Raw genomic sequence first — 19,586 nt, 5'->3', positions numbered from 1 at the left:
TGTGACTTTTTTGCCTACCAGCTTTGTTCATTTAAAACTGGGGAGGTGTGGGGGCATGTGTGATGGGGGAAGGGGAGGGTTTATTGTGGGGTTTATGGGGGTTTTGGTCTTTATTTTACTTGTAGCCCAGAGCAGCAGCTGAGCATGAACACAGTATTGGATTTTCTACAAATATCATCTACATTTGACTTGCACATGACACTTGAAAGACATGGAAGTTGTCTGGAAGTTTACTAAACATATACAGCATTTCCCAGGCAGAAGTGTTGTCGCCCTGCATTGCTCAAACAACCTCTTGGCTTCTCAATCCAGAACCTTAAGTCCATGTTCTTTTCCCAGCAGATGCATCCCTCTCCCAAACTAACATCCCAATTCTCTTTTCCTGCCCATCTTGTACCACCTTCCATGTGTCTCCAACTGAGACTGTAATCTCGTGTCATTACCTATCATGTCATGGTTACTCTGTCACTCCCACCCCTTTGTTCCTGAAATCAGAGCTTCTCATCTGTGGTACAGTTTGTCATTAAGCCATTGCTTATTCCATACTGCTTTCCCGTCCTGAACAAGAAGTCCTTGTCCTTCTGGCTTGTTACAGGCTCTGTAGCTGCTTGAACATTTTGTCTGAGTAAAGGTTCATATCTTGCAGCTTCTTAAAAAAACCCTACAGGAGCTTCAGCATCAGTTCTTGGTGTTCTTTGAGGTGTCTTAGGGTACATATACTTCCTACCATCTGTGCAAGCCCTGAAGGAAAAGATATATGGGAAGCAATGACAGCTGAGAACATAATTTTAAATATTAAAATTTGCTTTTAAAATATCTGCTTTATTTTAGTTTTGATCTGTGAGGAAAATAACATTTGAAAAGATGAAGCTTGTAATGACAATTCCTTTATTAAAAATATGCCTCTCAACTCCTTGTAGCTGGAGCAATTTGGGTGGAAATGGCATAACTCCCAAGATTCTTCCATGGTTAAAGTTCTAATAATTTTTTACGCATGCTGAGGTCTTTGAAGGAAAGATGCAAATGAAATTCCATCTGCTTTGATGCTGCTTAATTGAATGTTCTTACCCCATTAGGCCTTTTAACCCTCCGTCAGATCGTTTTGAGCAAAGTTGACCAGGCTCTGCACACAAAGCTCTCTGTTGACCCAGCAGATGAATATGCCAAGTACTGTATGGAGATTCTAGGAATTCCTGCCACCCCAGGTATGTCAGTATGAAACTTTTACAGAGCATGTCCAAAGGGTTCAATTAAAGGTGCCTTTCCTTCCCAGTCGTGATTGGCACACGGAAAACCCAGAGTCATTTATGAAATAACCTACTCTTATGGAGCTGAAATTTAGGATGATCTTAATGACCACTTCTGAAGGAATATTAAGGCAAACAAAAATCTGAACCTTATGTATTTTATGGATGTACTTTAGAGTGGCATGATGTGAATACCACTTTGGATGTTCTGTCACATCTGTGATGGATGTACAAGGAGCCTAGAATGGGAAATTGAGTTCCCTTGGAATCAGCAGAGCATGTCCAATCCTTTGAGGCATGCTCCAACACTTTGTGTTAAAAGTTTCAAAGTAGATGATATAAATTCCTTATTAATATATTCTTGAAGTACTGTATACATCAAAGAAATAACTGCATTTGATTTAAATAACTTAATATACATTTCAAGGGACAAACATGCCAGCTACCTTTGGACATCTGGCAGGTGGTTATGATGGTCAGTACTATGGATACCTGTGGAGTGAAGTGTTTTCCATGGACATCTTTTATAGCTGCTTTAAACAGGAAGGAATAATGAATCCAAAGGTAGGTGATGGATATTTTTTAATCAACGTTTCTGTGGCACTTTGTCTCTGAAGCCACATCCATAGGTATAACGTCTCAAGTACTTCTGTACCTGTCAAGTTCAGATCAACAAAAAAAAAAGTGTAAATAACTTTAGAAAATCATCTTACGATTTCCAAGAGCACTTGGATTTTAGTACAGTTCTTACATAGTCATATGTTTAATATTATAACACTTCTAAGACATTGTGTTGCCTTGTCTAATGCCTTCTGTAATTTTAGACTGAAAAAGCATATTCCTCCATTGCAAGAGCAGATGCATATCCATCTGCTGTGAAACCTGTTTGATGATGGTGCTCTGTTTCCATTACATTTTCTGTACCTCAGCTGTGTGGTCCTTTTGTGTAGTTACTATATTAGAAAGCTGAATTTATTTTGAGCTTTCTCTGTCACGGCACAGCATAATGCACAAAGCTTTTTCCTCTTTAGTTTTACTCCCAATTCCCTTTTGAAGTCCAAGTCATCTAGATTCACTGAGCCTTTTTCCCCTTATGTGATTCTTCAGCTTCTTCTGCTTCCAACAGAGAGAAGGGATAGTTAGTGATGCAGTTAGTAGTCCTGCCAGTTCTTTTTTGTTTTTCAGAGGTTATAGTATTAGACTTGTGAGCTGAGATGCTGCAGATGAGAGAGAGAAATTCGATCATAGGAAAGACCTTCTGGTTTTCCTGATCCTCATATATGTCTTCTGGATTTAGCCACCAGCACTAGTTGATCCTTCAGTAGAAATATGCTAGAGAGAGGTAAAGGAAAGAGTAGAAAATGCATAACTATCCTTTTCCACTCTTGGAATTTGCCTTCTTTCCTCTCATTCCTTATCATAGCAACTCAAACTTCTAGAAAGTGTCCATCCCTCTAGAAAGTGGAGATAGTAAACAAGATTAGACTTTGACCTGGGCAAGGAAAGGAGCCCAAAGAGGAGATGGAGTAGAGGCTATGAAGAAGTGGTTAGGCCAATAAAACCTAAAAGAAGTTTTATGAAGAAAAGCAGCAACTTAACAGTTTGAAAGGAGAAGTGACAAAGGGTTACGAGGTCAGGATTGATCTTGAAGGGCTAAGGATTCATGGCAGGTACGTGTGAGATTGTTCATTAGGAATCTTGTCACTCATAAACAAGAGCAGCAGAGAAGTGCCAAGTTAAATGAGCAAATAAAATAGCTTCTCACAAAATGCAGTTCATATGGATCTTAAAAATGTCATTTAAGGAAGGGTCAGACTTGCTGGGTTTTCTTAACTGTTAGCATTTGGGAGAGGTGGTTGAGGGTACTGGTGCCAGACCTGGGGGACTTTGTGTCAGTTTTCTGCTCTGGCACACATGCACAGCTCCAGTGTCATCACAGACCTTTCTTCTGTTAGTTGCACTCTGTAGCCTCAAAACTCTGTTTTGAGTGATTGTGTAGTCAAGAGCTGTAGTTTGACAGAGTTGCTCTGTTACCTACACTTCTTCCGAGGGATGCTCTTTTTTCTGATTTTTTGTGAGAGTTTATCTTTTATTTGTTTGTTTATGAGAGGCTTTGAGACTAAATTAATTATGATAAGAGAGAGTATTTGCTGTGGTACACCTGAAAGATGACTGGTGCCTCTTTGAATGTGAAGCCTCCTATCCAGGCTGAAAAGTGAGGAAGAAAACCCCTTATGTGTGCGTCACTCACTCACATCACTCACTCACACACTGTGTGTGTGCACACAGACACTTTGCTTAAATACTGATATGACTTCAGGGGTAACTCTGGAGATTTTTTTCCTGTCATCTTCAATGCTCTCTTCTTAAATTAGTTCTCTCTCAACCCAAATAAGCATTCCATCTAGGTGTAATAGCAGGATGGGATCAGCAATTTTTTATAAACAAATACTAGATACCAGATATCAGTTTTTATAGTTACTCATATTTCATTATATCTAGATTTAGACCAGTCTTCAGAACAGCATGAAAGGAAAGTGGTTATGGTCTTAGGCCTAGGGCTTTTAGAAATCTGGCTTACCTCTTCCTGTTAGAACAAAACCTCTCTTCCTGTTTTGAGCAGCAGTTATGCAATCTAGATTCAGACTGGATCTATAAAAAATTCTTCAGCAAACCCTTGACTCTAACTTAATTGGTTTTCACACTCCTCAAGTCTTGCACATTATGTGAAATAACCTCTGGTCTCCCTAGAACTGAGCAGTGTTCTGACTCTGGAGGGACATCAGCGAAGAACAGTATCTTTTTGCTGCTGATGTTCAGGAAGCTAACACAAGTAGTGAAGCGTGACCAATGTTACAGTGAATTTTTAAATGGATTTTTTTTTGCATTTTAGGTTTTTCCAGCTGTAATTCAGACAGTGCAAATGGCAGTTCAATTAAGTCACGGAAGTCCATAAGTTAAAAAGACCTTTGCTTGTTTCCACACATAGCTTTGGGTTGTGGAGGAAGTGTATGTGTGTATACACACTGACTAAAAGGAAGAATCACAGACTCAGTCAGGTTGGAAAAGACCTCTGCAAGCATCAAGTCCAGCCTGTGACCTAACACCACCACTATGTCAACTAGACCATGGCACTAAGTGCCATGTCCAGTCTGTCCTTAAACACCTCCAGGGATTGTGACTCCACCACCTCCCTGGGCAGCACATTCCAGTGTCCAAAAGAACTTCAGTATCAGAAACATCTGGAACAGCTGCATGCAAAATAACATTTTCTTATCTATAGTCATGTCTCAGACACCCCAAAATTCTCCAGATCTGATATGTTCTTTAAAATATAACCTCTTGTTAAGAAATTCAGCATTATTTACTGTTGCCTCAGAAACTTCATTCATTCTTTTTAAAAGAATCCATTCCTACTGAAGAAATAATGTTTCTTCCTGAAAGTAAAACTTAAGTTGCATTTACTTTAAGGTACTTTATTAGGTGAGTTAGATGTTTCTGTATGTGCTATACATACTACTCTGCATATAATATCTATATATGTGCGATGTCATTCCACAATGCTGTATCTGTCTATCTCTGAAGAATCAGCTGTGTTTTCCAAACAGATTTAAAAAAGAGAAATCATCAGTTAACACAGAAAGGGTGGTAGGTTCCCTTTTCCTGCCAGTCAGCCACAGGGATAATCCATCACTGAAGACTTCAAGGAGATTGTGTGTATGTGATGCTTTATGGAATGACTTCCAGGCAATTTGATAGTAGCTTCCAAACAAGTGTAAAACCACAAAAAAAAAAAAAAATTTCTTCAATAATTGATCGAATTTTTGCTCTCTTGAGTTTCTCCAGCAGATATAAAGTTTTTTACTCTAAGGGTGGTGAGACACTGGCACAGGTTGCCCAGGGATGTGGTGGCTGCCCCAACCCTGGCAGTGTTCAAGGCCAGGTTGGATGAGCCTTGAGCAACCTGATCTAGTGAGGAGGTGTCCCTGCCCAGGGCAGGGGGTTGGGACTGGATGATCTGTGAGGTCCATCCCAACCCTTAAATTCTATGATTCTGTGATACTTGTGGTGCATCCTGACAAGGTGTTAGGACAACCTGGAAGGAGGAAAGTTGTTTTATCATGAGTAGATTTTTAAATGTGCAACAAATAGTGAAAAAAAAAGAGGCAGTTGGTGAGATAAGCAGCACTAACATTCTGCTTTACCTTTTCTCAGGCTGGAATGAAGTACAGAAACCTCATTTTGAAACCTGGAGGATCTTTGGATGGGATGGACATGCTGCAAAATTTCTTGGAGCGTAAACCAAGCCAAAGATCTTTCCTGTTGAGTAAGGGATTGTGTGTTCAGTGAAAATGTGATTCCTCTGTAATGGCATATAAGGATGGAATGAGCTGGAAATGTCAGTGTATTTCACATCTGAACTCCGTATCACTCTAGGGAAATTGGGTCACTTTTTGATGATTTTTTTTTAAATTGTATAAATAAAAATGTGGGGTTTTTTAAGAAATTGCATAGGGCTACAAAAATTCAACACATCAGGGAAAAAAAACCTGTGAGATGTGCAGAAGCTGAGGAATTTGGATGGATTTTTTTTAAAATTGTTATGAAATACTAATCAGTATGGGGAGTTGATGCCTTGTTTCTCTTTTATTAGATGCACTTAAATTATGTCTTGTGAATGAATTTTGAAACTAAAGGGGATAAAAAGGACACTGCCAGCAATAAAGAAAATAATTCATTCTTATGCTGTATTCTGTGTTGTGTTGATGGATCACCAGTGTCTTTGGTGGAGAGGAAGTGTGTTCAATTTCATCATTGTTTGGGTTTGGTGTAGCTTCCTGACAACTTTCAAGCCTGAGAACCTGCCCCAGACAGCTTTGGGACAAAGATGTTTGTGTGATACTTTCAGTCTTCATTCTGATGCATGTTAAATTCTTGTGTCATTTATAAACTTGCATAGTATAACTGAAAAGGAAGAAAACCAGCCAAAATCTGACCTTAGCAGTTCTCCTGCCACTTCTTGGGTTTTTTTGTTGTTGATGGTCACAAATCAGGTCTTTGTTTTCCAAATTATATCAACACTGGCACTGAAATGTTGTGCTTGAGCAAGTATAATGATTTCAGTTGGTTTGTGAAGTATTTTGAGGTACAAATAAAGGAGGAATGGAAGAAGATCTTGCCAGTGGGAATGGTAAAAGTCAACAGAAAATGTTCCTTTCCAGTGTGGCATGCACAGGTGCTACAAAAAAAGCTTAATAAATGTAACGATTTCAGCTTTGGGAGTGTGAAAGTAATCAAAAAATTATTTTGCAGTTTTTCTGTAGGATCAGGAAAAATGAGCCTTACAAGCCAAGTCTGCACCACCCAAATAAAACTGTTAAACCAAGTGCACTTTTCTTGTCTTTAGGTATCATCTGTTACTGTGGGTTGGGGGTTACAGCATGGATATGAACAAACCTTAAATTTGGTTGATAGCTAATGTAATTTAGACATTTGAACCGTAGCCGTAAGCATGGTTGGTATTTTTATTGTTTTTTGTAGAACCACGAAATAAGATGATGTGCCTGGTCAGCTCTAAAGACTTCCTCTTTTTCTAGCAAAAGAAAACTGAAAGCATTCACTTCGAGTCAAATCTGTCTGGTTTAGGAGAGGGAAAAACCGAGACAATTACAAAAGTCCAGTTGAAACTCAATTTCTTTGTCTTCTTCTTTTAAAGCATTTTAACTGGGGAGGGGAAAAAAATGAGCTTGATTCATTTCTGAAATGGAAGATCTGACAGGACTCATTTTTGAGCCACACCAGTCAGATGTGAGGAATATTTGCAGCCAGAACAGATGAACTCTGTTGTCTTACCAGAGCACATAATTAAGTCAGTTTTAACTCTTACAGTCAGTTATATTCTTAGGCCACTGTCCTGCTGGACCATGGAAAGGCAATGCATGAACATCACATGTAGGAAAACATTTTCAAGGGTATTCAGCACAGCTATAAAAGAAAGCTGAGAAAAGTGATGGGTGCAGGATTATCCCAAAACCTGTGAGTTTTGCCTAGATTAATTTCCTTTCTAACTGGATTTGGAAGTATTTTGCTGTGTTTTAATATATAATTCTTGTGGTTCTGTCTCAACATTTTCTTTCCTTTCACACTGTAACGATAGCTCTGAAGAAATAAAGCATTGTAATATAAAACATACTTGGTGATACTTTCCCCAAATGAATCTGCAGATCTGAACAATGGAACCTTTATGAAGAAGCGAAATACAGTATTTTTATTTCACAGTTGGTAGGCAGATTTCCACATGAGGGAGACCTTTCTCTGCAAAAATCAGCAGCCCCAGAGCAAGGCAGATAATTGCAAATATAGTCGTTATAAACAAAGATATGTGATGATAAAAGGTCATGTGGTGATTTAAAAGTTAGATTTAGGACAGAACTGATGCTAATGAAGGCAATTTAATTGACTTTTTTATTTTCTTGCTCTGTAGTGTTTGTGTTTGTGTGTTACACAGTATAACTAATACAATTAAGATCTATGTGTGTAGGGAGGAGACAAAAGCTAAACCACATGGTAACCACAAATGAAAGTGTTTTGTTCTATACCTGTTCCAAAATAATAGGGTTTTATGTAATTTGTTTTTGTAGCAGTTCCTTCAGCCTGCATCAGCTAATAGTTAAGGCAGATCATCTTATGGCTAAAACTATACTCAGCATAGAAGACTAATGGGTATGTTCTAAAGTGCTTATGAAACATATTGATGCAGCATCATATCAAACTTGCTTGCTAAGTTTTATATTGACTTCCTGGAGCCTTCTGAATTAAATTGGAGTTGGACTAAATGTCCTTTAAAGTTCCTTCCAAGCAAAATTATTCTGTGATTCTATGAAATTCATGGTCACGTTTTTATTGTAAACACCTGATCTTGGAATGGAAAAGATAATCTGGAAAAAGACATCTGGTCTGTTTCTGCAGCTGTCCATCATCACCCTGAAACTTTGTCTGTATAGGAAACAACTTACTCTGACACTATTCTAAGGCTGTGACATAGAGTCCCTCAACAAATCAGGGAACCCTTCTGCTTTGGAAACATGAGTTAATTGCCTTGACACTGCCAGAAACAATCACATACATGGAAATGTGCCAAGAAGTAGGTACCTAGCAAAACCCACCCTATTCTAGAGCTGCTAGACCCATAGTGCTACTGAGTTAAATTTCAAAACGGTGAAAGCCTGTGTTTGTTCCAGCCCAGCTAGAAGTTTCCATTGTAATAAATAAAAAAACTAAGTTGCAATCTTTGTCTGTAACAAATAGCTGAATTTTCAACTTAGTATTTTATCTTTTTAGAATATAATTGTATTTAGCAGTATTATCTTCTTCTGATAGGAATTCAAATTCGACTTTGTCTTCACAACAAAAGCTTCAAATGAAAGGGAAAGGGTAAAATGGGAGATTCAGGAGAGAGTGCCACTAAGTAGCCAGTAGGCAATGGCTTTCTCTTTCTGTTGCTTCCCAGTGAAGGATGGAATGGTTTGGCCACACAGCTGAGTCACAGGATGGGTAGGCGACGGCCTCACCAGCCCCTGCTGCTAGTAGTCTGGTGTAGGTCTACCATGTAGCCTCTTTCTGGATTGCTTGCAAGTCATGTGGTCAAACCTAAATGGTAAAAACCATCCTAAGAAAAGGTTTAAACTTTGCTCCCTGAGATGTGGTGGCTGTTGGTTGTTGTGCTGACTTAAAAAAGGGAGCACTAAGATGTAGGGAGTTAATGTTTGCAGAAGTAGAGCATTGACAGTCATTTGAGCTTCTAATACTGCCACAGTTGTTTTCCTGTACAAATAGTTCTCAGTTGTATGTTGCTGATATAACAGCATTGCAGAAAAAAAGCCACCTTCCTCATTTTAATCAGTAATTTGGGTAGCCAACTGCTGACTTTGGTAAACTTTGTTAAACCCCATTGTAACAGACAATCAGGCAGCAATAATTGTAATGTCTGTAGTCATTTGGTATGAGAGAAGTAAAATTACAGTACTGCAGCAAAAAGTGAATCACAAGGTGAAGATCTCAACTTCTCCCTGAAAACCAAAACAATTTCTAAATACCTTTGGAGGTAGTTCAGGGTTGTTGAGTTAAACAGAAGTTCCTGAAGGGGTTTTTCAGAGCTCTTCGGTGTGTGATCACTGACAGGGATTAGAGAGGTAGACATCACAAGGTTATGAGGTAGCACAAGTCAAAAGGAAAGGAAGGAAGGGAGTTAGGTGGAAGGATGAAGTGGGAGAAGGGTGTTTTGACAGTAGATGCAGAAGAGTTGAAGTGGATGTCAGAGGCAGATAGCAGGAAAAAGACTGCCTTAACACACTTCGATTTATGAAAGGCTACAGAAATGCTTTTGATTGTTTTATGAATTAGAAACAAGACATGCTTTTCTGCATGGAGACCTCAGGCAACTTTTCAATATCTGAAGGGCTACAAGGAGCTGGAGAGGGACTCTGTGTTAGGGACTGCAGTGACAGGACAAGGGGTCATGGATTCAAATTGAAGGAGGGAAAGTCTAGGTTGGATGTGAAAGAAAAGGTTTTACTGCAAAGCTGGTGAGACACTGGCACAGGTTGCCCAGGGACGTGGTGGCTGCCCTGACCCTGGTGGTGTTCAAGGCCAGGCTGGATGAAGCCTTGAGCAACCTGATCTAGTGAGGAGTTGTCCCTGCCCAGGGCAGGGGGTTGGGACCAGATGACCTGTGAGGTCCATTCCAACCCCTAAATTCTGTGATTCTATGATTCTATGATTAATAGATTTCTAGTCTTATTTTCATGCCACAGAACATGAAGACAATGCACCAGCTTGCTACTTGAGAACTTGACTTTTTCCTGACACCTGGTGATCAGTTTTTTTGTTTGACCACTATTTTCTTCATTAATATATTTTAAATAATAGTTTCCCACAGCGGAAGGAAAAAAGGTTATGTGAGAAGTTCAGTTTGTGGGGCCTATGCTGGAAATATTGCATAGCTAATCATCATTGGCCTGTGTAAAATGTGTAGATGATACTAAAGACGTGGTCCCAAGCAACAATCAGTCTATTTTAGACCTAATTAGAATAGAGAAAGGCAAAATAAGTAAATGAATTGGAAGTCTGTGGTTGCCTAGAAACCAAGAATCATGACCTAATTGTGTTAAGTATTGATTATACAGAGGATAGACTCAACCAATACTTGCACACATGGTGTCAGTGTTAAGAGAATCAAGGAGTAAAGTTATTGGAAGAAAGATTGTGAATGAAAAGTGATATGTCTTTAAAATTCCATTGTCCAAAACTTCACAACTTAAAAACCTTTGTGAACAATTCTGACTAAGAACCAATCTGTTCAGCAGTAAAAACAGGGATAAAAATAAAGAAAACAGAAGTGGGAGGTCAGGAGTAGGAAATAGCTATAAAAATGAGGAATTGCAAAGTGTTAAAAATTGCAAAGAAGGCTAAGACTGTCAAGGAAAAGAAGCATGGATGAAAGTGTTATAGCCAATAATATGTATAACATTTGGTATTTTAAGAGGCAGTAAATCCCATTTGTGTTACAGATTCTTCACTGGATGGAAATGCTAATACTGCAAATGATAACAAAGACAATTTTTAATTCAGTTTCTCTTCTGCATTTACAAAGAAGCAATGTGATGTAATCATATCATATGAGAACTATGGGGTACTTTCCAGCCCATTAAGTGAGGAGTGTATTAAGCAATACTTACTAAGAATAAACATCTTGGCGTGAGTAGAATTGGATAACTTGTGCTCTACAAACAAACAAGAGTTAGTGGTGAGGGATTTTTTTCCCAGTGTTGTTAATTTTGGGGTAAGTGGGCACATGCCATTGTACTAGAGTCATAGAATCAACTGGGTTGGAAAAGACCTCCAAGATCAAGTCCGACCCTACCATCACTACTAGACCATGGCACTAAGTGCCACATCCAGTCTCATCTTGAAAACCTCCAGGGATGGTGAATCCACCACCTCCCTGCGCAGCACATTCCAATGCCTGATCACTCTCTCTGTAAAAAATCTCTTCCTAATATCCAACCTAAACCTCCCCTGGCAGAGCTTGAGTCTGTGCCCTCTTGTCCTGCTGCTGGTTGCCTGGGAGAAGAGACCAACCCCCACCTGACTCCAACCTCCTTTCAGGGAGTTGTAGAGGGTGATAAAGTCACCCCTGAACAAGTGCTAGTGTTCAAAAAGTGTTAACAGGTGACTATGGGTCACATAGCTTGAAATCCAGCATCAGTAAAAATGTGGGAAAGCATCAATCCAGTTCTGTTGCTGAAGAATTAAACAATGAGTATATTTCATACACTGCAAGTGACTTTATGACAAACAAGTTTTGTCAGACAAGCCTGATAAAATAATTTATGGCCACTACAATCCTGATGAAGGTGATTGTAGAGAGATTTCTATCAGGGGTATTTGACTTGGTGCTACATATTTTCACTTAAAATAACACTATATGGTATCAACAGAGGATCTGTAGAATGGATTAAGTCAGATAACTGTTGAGAGCACTTGTTCACATAGAATTACCACTGAATATGGTACAGTAATCTAAGTACTTCAGGGATCACACAGGGCTGTATATAGGCACCTTGAATTTTGTGTGCAGTTTTGGGCACCACAATACGACAAAGATATTAAGCTATTAGAGAGATTCCAAAGGAGAGCAATGAAGATGGTGAAGGGTCTTGAGGGGAAGCCACATGAGGAGTAGCTGAGGTGACCTGATCTATTCAGCCTGGAGAAGAGAAGATTGAAGAGAGACCTCATCACTGTATACATTTCCTCATGAGGGGAAGTGCAGGGGCAGCACTGGTCTCTTCTCCCTGGAAAACAGTGACAAGATCTGAGGGAATAGCTAGAGGTTGTGTCAGGGGAGGTTTAGGTTGGACATTAGAAAAAGGTTCTTCCCTCAGAGGGTGTTTGGGTGCTGGAACAGCTCTCCAGGGCAGTGGTCACAGCCCCAAGCCTGACAGAGCTCAAGGAGTGTTTGGGCAATGCTCTCAGGCACAGGGTGTGATTCTCGAGAATGTCCTTGCAGGACCAGGAGTTGGACTTGATGATCCTTGCTATTCCTTTCCAAGTCTGAATATCCTGTGATTCTGTGATAAAAATCACTGGTGATATAATCTGTAAGCAATTGGCCAAAAAAAGAAAAGCAGTCACAGGGAATTCTTTGGATTGTTTGAAAGCTTTGGGCATTCAGACAAAAATATCCTGTACCATGGGCAAAGGAACATGTAACCTGCCTGTAGCAACTGAAAATGTAGGTTAAAACTACAGCTTGGAGGACTGTGTTCTATAAAGTACTGAATTATGAAAGTGTCTAGAGGCTGGGTAAAAGTAGCCAGTTCAGTCTGAAATGTTAGTAGACTATAGCAGAAATGGTTAGGCAATCTCATGATGGATGAGTGCAAGGGTCTTGCATAAGAGCAAGTCACTGATGCTACTTCTGTATAACCATAGGAGTAAAATGGGTATAGCAATCACACACGGTTTTGGTGTCCTGATTTTTAGCTGGGGCTAGTAGTGCTTCTTATTCCAAATGAACACAGGCAGTTCTGTATGCAGAATAAAGCTAAGCTGTGGAACTCCTGGCCAAGGATATTGTATAGGTGATTGGTGTATTGAGTTCAAAATAAGACTCAACACATTCCAGTCTTAGAAGCCAGTGATGGGTAATTAAATATATAAAACTCTTTCCATCCTCAGAAAGATCATGCAAAGCAGAGGGTGGAAATCAGAAGAATAACAAAGAAAATATCATACACTGCAGCCCTATTCATATTTCTTTTAGGCATCTGCTTTCAGCCACTGGTAGAGATAGGAAAGGGTGATTAGACATTGGCATGGACTGCGCAGGAAGGTGGTGGAGTCACCATCCCTGGAGATATTTAAGGAGAGACATGATGTGGCAGAGTGTCAGGAGAGCTAATGTCATTGTGGGGCCACTCTCCATAGTCTTTGAGAAGTCATGGAGATTGGAGCGTGTCCCAGAAGATTGGAAGAAGGCTCATGTCATCCCCCATCTACAAGAAGGGCTTAAAGGAGAATCCATGAAAATATTGACCCATCAGTTTTACTTCAGTCCCTGGGAAAGTTATGGAATCTTCCTGCAGGCTATCAGATGAAGCATGGCACTGGGAAAAGGCAGCATGGATTTACCAAGGGCGATTGTACTTGATAAACCTGATCAAACCTTTTACTACACAGTAACATAGTTGGCTGATGTGGGGCAAGCAGTGGACATTGTTTACCTGGATTTCTCCAAGGCTTTCAGTACAGCTTCCAACTGCCTCCTCCTGGAGAAACTGTTCCATTATAGTCCAATCAAGTGGTCCAGGTGGTGAGTGGGTACCTGGCTGACCTGTAGCACCCAGACAGCTGTGGTAAATCTCTCCTTTTCAAACTGACAACTGTCACGTCCCCCAGGGATCAATATTGGGCCCTGTATTGTTTAATATCTCTATAAGGGATCTGGAATACAGGATCAAGTTTATCCCAATGAAGTTTTCCAATAGTGCCAAGCTGGATGGGGAAGTGGACACCAGGGAAGGGAGAGACATCTTGCAGGAAGACCTGGATAAGCTAGAAGAGTAGGCTAATGAGAGCATTAGGAAGTTCAATAAGGACAAGTGTAAGGTCTTGCACCTGGGAAAGTGTAATCCCAGAGTGCAGCACAGGCTGGGATTTACCTGTCTGGGGAGCAGCATGAGGGTCCTGGTGGACAAGAAGCTCAGTCTGAGTGACCAGTGTGCTCCTGCAGCAAAGAATGGTAACAGGATGCTGGGTGGCATCAACAAGGGCATCACCAGCAGAGATGAAGTCCTTATCCCACTCTACTCAGTGCTTGTCAGGCCACATCTGGAATACTGTGTTCAGTTTTGGTCCCTGGTGTACAGAACAAATGTGGACAGGCTGGACAGGGTCCAGAGAAGGTCCACAAAGACAATCAAAGGCCTGGGAAGCTGCCATGAGAGGAAAGGCTGAGAGAACAAGGTTCATTCAGCCTTGAGAAAGGAAGGCTTAGGGGAGACCTGGTTCCAGTATTTAAAGGGTGTCTACAGTGAACATGAAGATTCACTCTTTATAGGGAGTCATATGGAGAAGAAGAGGGATGATGGGTACAAGTTCCTGCTGGGGAGATTCCAGCTGGATACAAGAGGAAAATTTTTCACAATGAGAACAATTAGCCATTGGAATAATCTCCATAGGTAAGTGATGGATTCTGCAACTTTGGACACTTCCTAAGATCCAGCTGGACGTGGTGCTGGGCCATCTTGTCCAGACTGTGCTTTTGCAAGGAAATATCAGACCAGATGATCCTTGATGTCCCCTTCCACCTCGGTAGTCTATAATTCTTAAGCATCTTGAAGCTAGAAGGTAACTGACAAGGATCCAGGACACAGACTAGTTCTGCAACAGAAGAGGTGGGCTGGAGAAACCTCAGAGAGTAGAAATTCTACTTGCCTGGTACAAATATTTGATTAATTTGGGCTCAGTTCTCCAGTTTGGTGTATTGTTTGGGAAGCTGCACAGATGTGATTTCTTAGGCCACTGTAGAATGATTTGCCAAATGAATCCCTAGTGTCTCTGTCAGAGCAGCATTTGTTTAGTTACCAACGAAGTTCCAAAAATACTAAAAATCATTATGGAAACATTTTTGTTATTGTTTCTGGCCCATGTCTACAGCAAAAATCATGCTCCTCTAGATTAATTCCTCATGATAGCAAAGATGTTTCAGTTGCTGATACAATTTTCCTGTTTTTTAGTTATGTACAACATTAATTAAAATGGAAAGGTGTAAAGGTAATGCTGACCTCATTGATAAGAGGGCAGTTTTGGTTTGTGCAGAAGCACTGTGAAAAGAGGATAGAATTTAACATGTAAGATAACAAATTTAGGCAGCAGCAGATTTAGAAATTTCAGAAGCAAAATTTTAGATGTAAGAGATAAAAACCTCTCCATTAATTTCAGTGCTGAGTGTCTCACTAAGGATCTTAACCCAGAGCTTAGCATCTGACTGGTATGATGTTACCTAATTTTGAGGCATTGCATGTTTTATATTGGCTTTTTCTCTTCTGAAATATGCTGGTTGTCCTCAGAGGGGAAATTCTGGCTGAGTAAGGTTGTTCAGTTTGTTATATAAAACAAATAATTACTTTATTAGTGAAGCATTGCTGTATGTCATACAAATAAAAACCAAGTAGAAGTCTAAGAAAATGAGAGACTTAATTTTCTTTTATAGGCTTAATGAAAAAGAATTGCCTCAGTTTAAAAGAAAGTACAAGAGAATATAATCTTCTCCTTGACATTCAATTAGATTTGGCTGTTGCACAGTTTTATCAATGATTGGATAATATCCTGAGTTCAGGTGAATTCTGAAATGGTTCTGAGAGTGCTGGAAAACTTTCTGTACGTGCCTTGCAAGTTGATGCCTTAGTGTAAGCATCAGCACACCTTGGAGCAATACATGATTCTTTTGATAGATCTTTAATACATAGCATTTCTGTTACCCTTTTAATCAGATTGTCCTTAGAGATCCTGAGCCATCTTACATCACAAGTACAGGCTGAGCAGGAAGGTTATAAGTTCCCCTCCTGTCTTTTCAAAAGTCCTGGCTATGCCTTGTGCTCTGGTAGCAGTTTTGCCTCTGTGAACCCTCTTTACCCGTTGCAGCTACTTCCACCTTGAAATGTTTTATGTTTGTAAGTACTTTGTTTATTCTGCTGACAGAAAAGGAAGGAGTGAATCTAAACAACCACTTAAATTTTCCCCAAGCACAAAGTGTAACTCCTATGTGTGCAACCTCCATTTGTTAACAGCATCCAATAACTACAGTTTTACATGTTAAAACACAGAACTCAAGGTTAGTTATTTAAGTGATGTAGTAAGCTATTTAGTAATTTAAGCTGATTTTCAGAGAATGAGAAACAATTGAGACCAATGAGAGATGTTGTGAAAGGAGCTCAAAAATGGAACTATAGTGATTTGCCTCACACATAAAAAGTTTTGTCTTCCTCTTACTGATCATTTTTTCTCTAAAGCATTTTACAGAATGGATGACAAGGATAAAAATATCCCTCTCTACACGTAAAATAGTGAGACCTAGAGAAGGAAAGTAATTTGGCAAATCTCAAACCTGAGTCTCACAGATTTGAAAATATAAGCGTGGATGTCTATCTCCTCGTGCTGTAGTTATGTCATGTCCCTTTTCTTTAGAGAACCTGTATTTAAGTGCTGCAAAAAATTTAAATTGGGGGGGGAAGGAAATGCCAGAAAAGCAGAAGATGCTTGGTATGACTGCAGGGGATTTGAGTATGAATAGGGAGAGATCAGTAAGGTGATGATAGTTTCCCTTGACTGGAAGAACTTTATAGCTGTACTTTTTCACCAGAAAACAGAAATATGAATACATCATTTATTATACACACAAAAAGATACAATTAAGGGTCTGTATTTAGTGTCTATAATACCAAGAGGCATATAAAGTACTGCAGTAATTTTCATGCGGGCAAAGTGATATTATTCAAGCTTATTTTTGCTGACTAGTGCAATTTCAGTGACCAAAATGTCCCAAAAGGAATTGCTATGAAAAGAATTATTTATTTTGCATACTCTCTCAACACACACCAACATGTGTTTAAGTCCACCCCTACTTTGAGAGCACTTGAGCAAATGCTCTGATGACTGAAGATTAAAACTCAAATAAATTCTATGCCTGGTAATTCATTACTTTTGGCACTGAATTTTCTTATAACAAAGAAGGTGATGAGTGTGGGTGAATAGAGTTGTGGCCCTTTGTGCTGAGTGTTAGACTCAGAAATGCCATTGGTTTCACTGGTGCTGGTGCTGTTGTGGTTGCTGGTGAGGGATGGGATTGTCAGTCTTCGGGCAAAAGAAAAAGAACCACTGACATAGACAGAAATAATTATCTGTTTTAAATACATTTTGCTAGGACACAATGATTGACTTACACTAGGAAACAAAGGGCACAAAGTACATTTTGTTTTTAGTTATATATGTACAGTCCACTGAGAACATAAAGGAAATAATGGGATACTATCTAGATAATCTTTTCTATAGCACTGATTTATGTGCAACAACTTACTGTGGCTCACAGTCTGCAGTTTGTGTCTTAGATTTAAGATCTAGGAAAATTGTTCCGTCAGTTCCCCTGCAGATTGTTCCTGCTGCATTAGTAACAGGGAGCTCCCTCCGACTTCCTTATCTACTGCCAGGAAATTGATCACTGAGGGCACAGGAGGGACAAGCTGCACTTCCACAGTTCTGCTGGTTTATCTTGCTGCAGCCTGAGCTGGTTAGTAGCTGTGATTATAGTCTGCCCAACCTCAGCTCTGTGGTTGTGGCCTGAAGGGAACTCTTGCATGGGATAAAAAGGCTCATTTGCAGTTGAGCCTACTCTGAGCTGTGGGAGATTCAAACATTTCAAGGGATTTCAGAGACTTTTTAGCTATATAGCTGCAGCAGGTTTTTACTGAACTGCAGATTCTTAGAGGTATATGACCTGGGTGAAGGTAGGTGTGTCTTCAAGAGAATAGCAAAAAGGACATTTCAAAACAAATGTTTTCCCTGCCATGTTTCAAATCTTACTCTAAAGACTAGTTATCAGATGTTTTTAATTATTGAAATAATATGTACTGCTTTGATTTCAAAGGCAGCCAAAATAATTCAGCTGGAATTTTCCTCACCATTAGCAGCTTCAGCTCAGTTACAGTTACAGTTTGGCAAAAAGAAATTGAAAACAGGTTGTTAGTATAATAGGAAGTGTTGGGCAACCTAAATTGCAGGTAGGTCTACAAGCCCAAGCTATACTTTACCACATGTAGAAAGTAACTTCTAAGTATGACAGTTCATAAAGTAGATGAGGAAGAGTTTCTTGGAAAGGTCTGTCAGAGTTGGTCCTGGTTACAATGTTTTAATATTTTGTAACTGGATCTTTGGATTACAGTAACATGAATTTTATTCCTCAATGTTTATTTCTTCAGGTGTTTTTGTATCATTTAGATTTTGGTCAGTGGTAGGACTTGTAAAATTCCTTAAGACTTATGAGAAAATTATTACTTGTTTTCACTGAAATGCTTACAGACACACTGGTGGCCTGGGAAGCATATAAGGAAATTGTACAGGAAGCCAGGGACAAGGTTAGGGAAGCCAAGGCCCAGATAGAACTGAGTCTGGCAAGGGATGTTAAGGATAACAGGAAAGGCTTCTACAGATACATTGCTAGTAAAAGAAAGGCTAGAGATAATGTGGGCCCTCTCCAGAAGGAAACAGGAGGCCTGGCTACCTTGGGCACAGAGAAGGCTGAGGTTCTCAACAAGTTCTATGCCTCAGGCCTCAACAGCAAGTGCTCCAGCCACACTGCCCAAATTGAAAAAGGCAAATGCAGGCACTCGAAGAATAAAGACCCTGAACCACTGTAGGAGAGGATCAGGTTCATGACCATCTAAGGAACCTAAATGTGCACAAGTCCATGGATCCTGATGAGATTCATCCATGCTAACTATGCTAAGGCACATGATAAACAAAGAGGTGATTGGTAACAGCCAATATGGATTTACAAAGGGCAAATTGTGTCTGGCAAATTTGGTGACCTATGATGTGGCTGCAACAGGGCAGAGCAACTGACATCGTCTCCCTGGACTTATGCAAAGCATTTGACAGTGTCCTGCATGACATTCTTGTCTCTAAATTGGAGAGCCATGGATTTGATGGGTGGAGCACTTGGTGGATAAAGAACTGGCTGGATTGTCACACACACAGAGCTGTACTCAATTGCTCAGTGTCCTTGTGGAGCCAGTGAGGAGTGGTGTCACTCAGGGGTCAGAGCTGGGGCCGGTACTGTTCAACATCTTTGTCAATGACATGGACAGTGGATTGAGTGCACCCTCAACATGTTCTCATGTGATTGAGAGCAGGTCTGGGAGAAGAACTTGGGGGTGACACTTGGTGTAAAACTCAACTGTAACTGTACTGTGCACTCGCAGTCGAGAAAGCCAATGGAATCCTGGGCTGCATCCAAAGGAGTGTGGCCAGGAGACCGAGGGAGGTGATTCTCTCTCTCTACTCTGCTCTTGTGAAAACCCACCTGGGGTACTTCTTGCAGTCTGATGTTCCCAACATAAGAAGGACATGGAACTCTTGGAGCAAGTCCAGAGGAGGCTATGAAGTTGCTAAGAGGACTGGAGCATCTCCCCTATGAAGGCAGGCTGAGGGATTTGGTGTTGTTCAGCATGGAGAAGAGAAGGTTGTATAGAGATTTCAGAGTAACATGCCAGGATCTGA

General features: G+C 40.1%; 1 protein-coding gene across 1 annotated transcript in view; it reads left to right on the top strand.

Moving 5' to 3' along the window:
* NLN (neurolysin (metallopeptidase M3 family)) overlaps positions 1-5,814 on the top strand; it is a 26,506-nt gene extending 20,692 nt beyond the window's left edge. The window contains exons 10-12 of the mRNA XM_009083018.1: positions 1,077-1,205; positions 1,675-1,811; positions 5,463-5,814. Coding sequence (XP_009081266.1) covers positions 1,077-1,205; positions 1,675-1,811; positions 5,463-5,597 — 401 coding nt within the window. The 3' untranslated portion in view covers positions 5,598-5,814. The remainder of the gene's footprint in view (positions 1-1,076; positions 1,206-1,674; positions 1,812-5,462) is intronic.
* Positions 5,815-19,586: the final 13,772 nt, after the last annotated feature.

The sequence above is a fragment of the Acanthisitta chloris genome, unplaced genomic scaffold, assembly GCF_000695815.1.
Source record: "Acanthisitta chloris isolate BGI_N310 unplaced genomic scaffold, ASM69581v1 scaffold14509, whole genome shotgun sequence".
NCBI classification, from domain to species: Eukaryota; Metazoa; Chordata; class Aves; order Passeriformes; family Acanthisittidae; genus Acanthisitta; species Acanthisitta chloris.
This window is presented reverse-complemented; position numbering and strand designations above follow the sequence as displayed.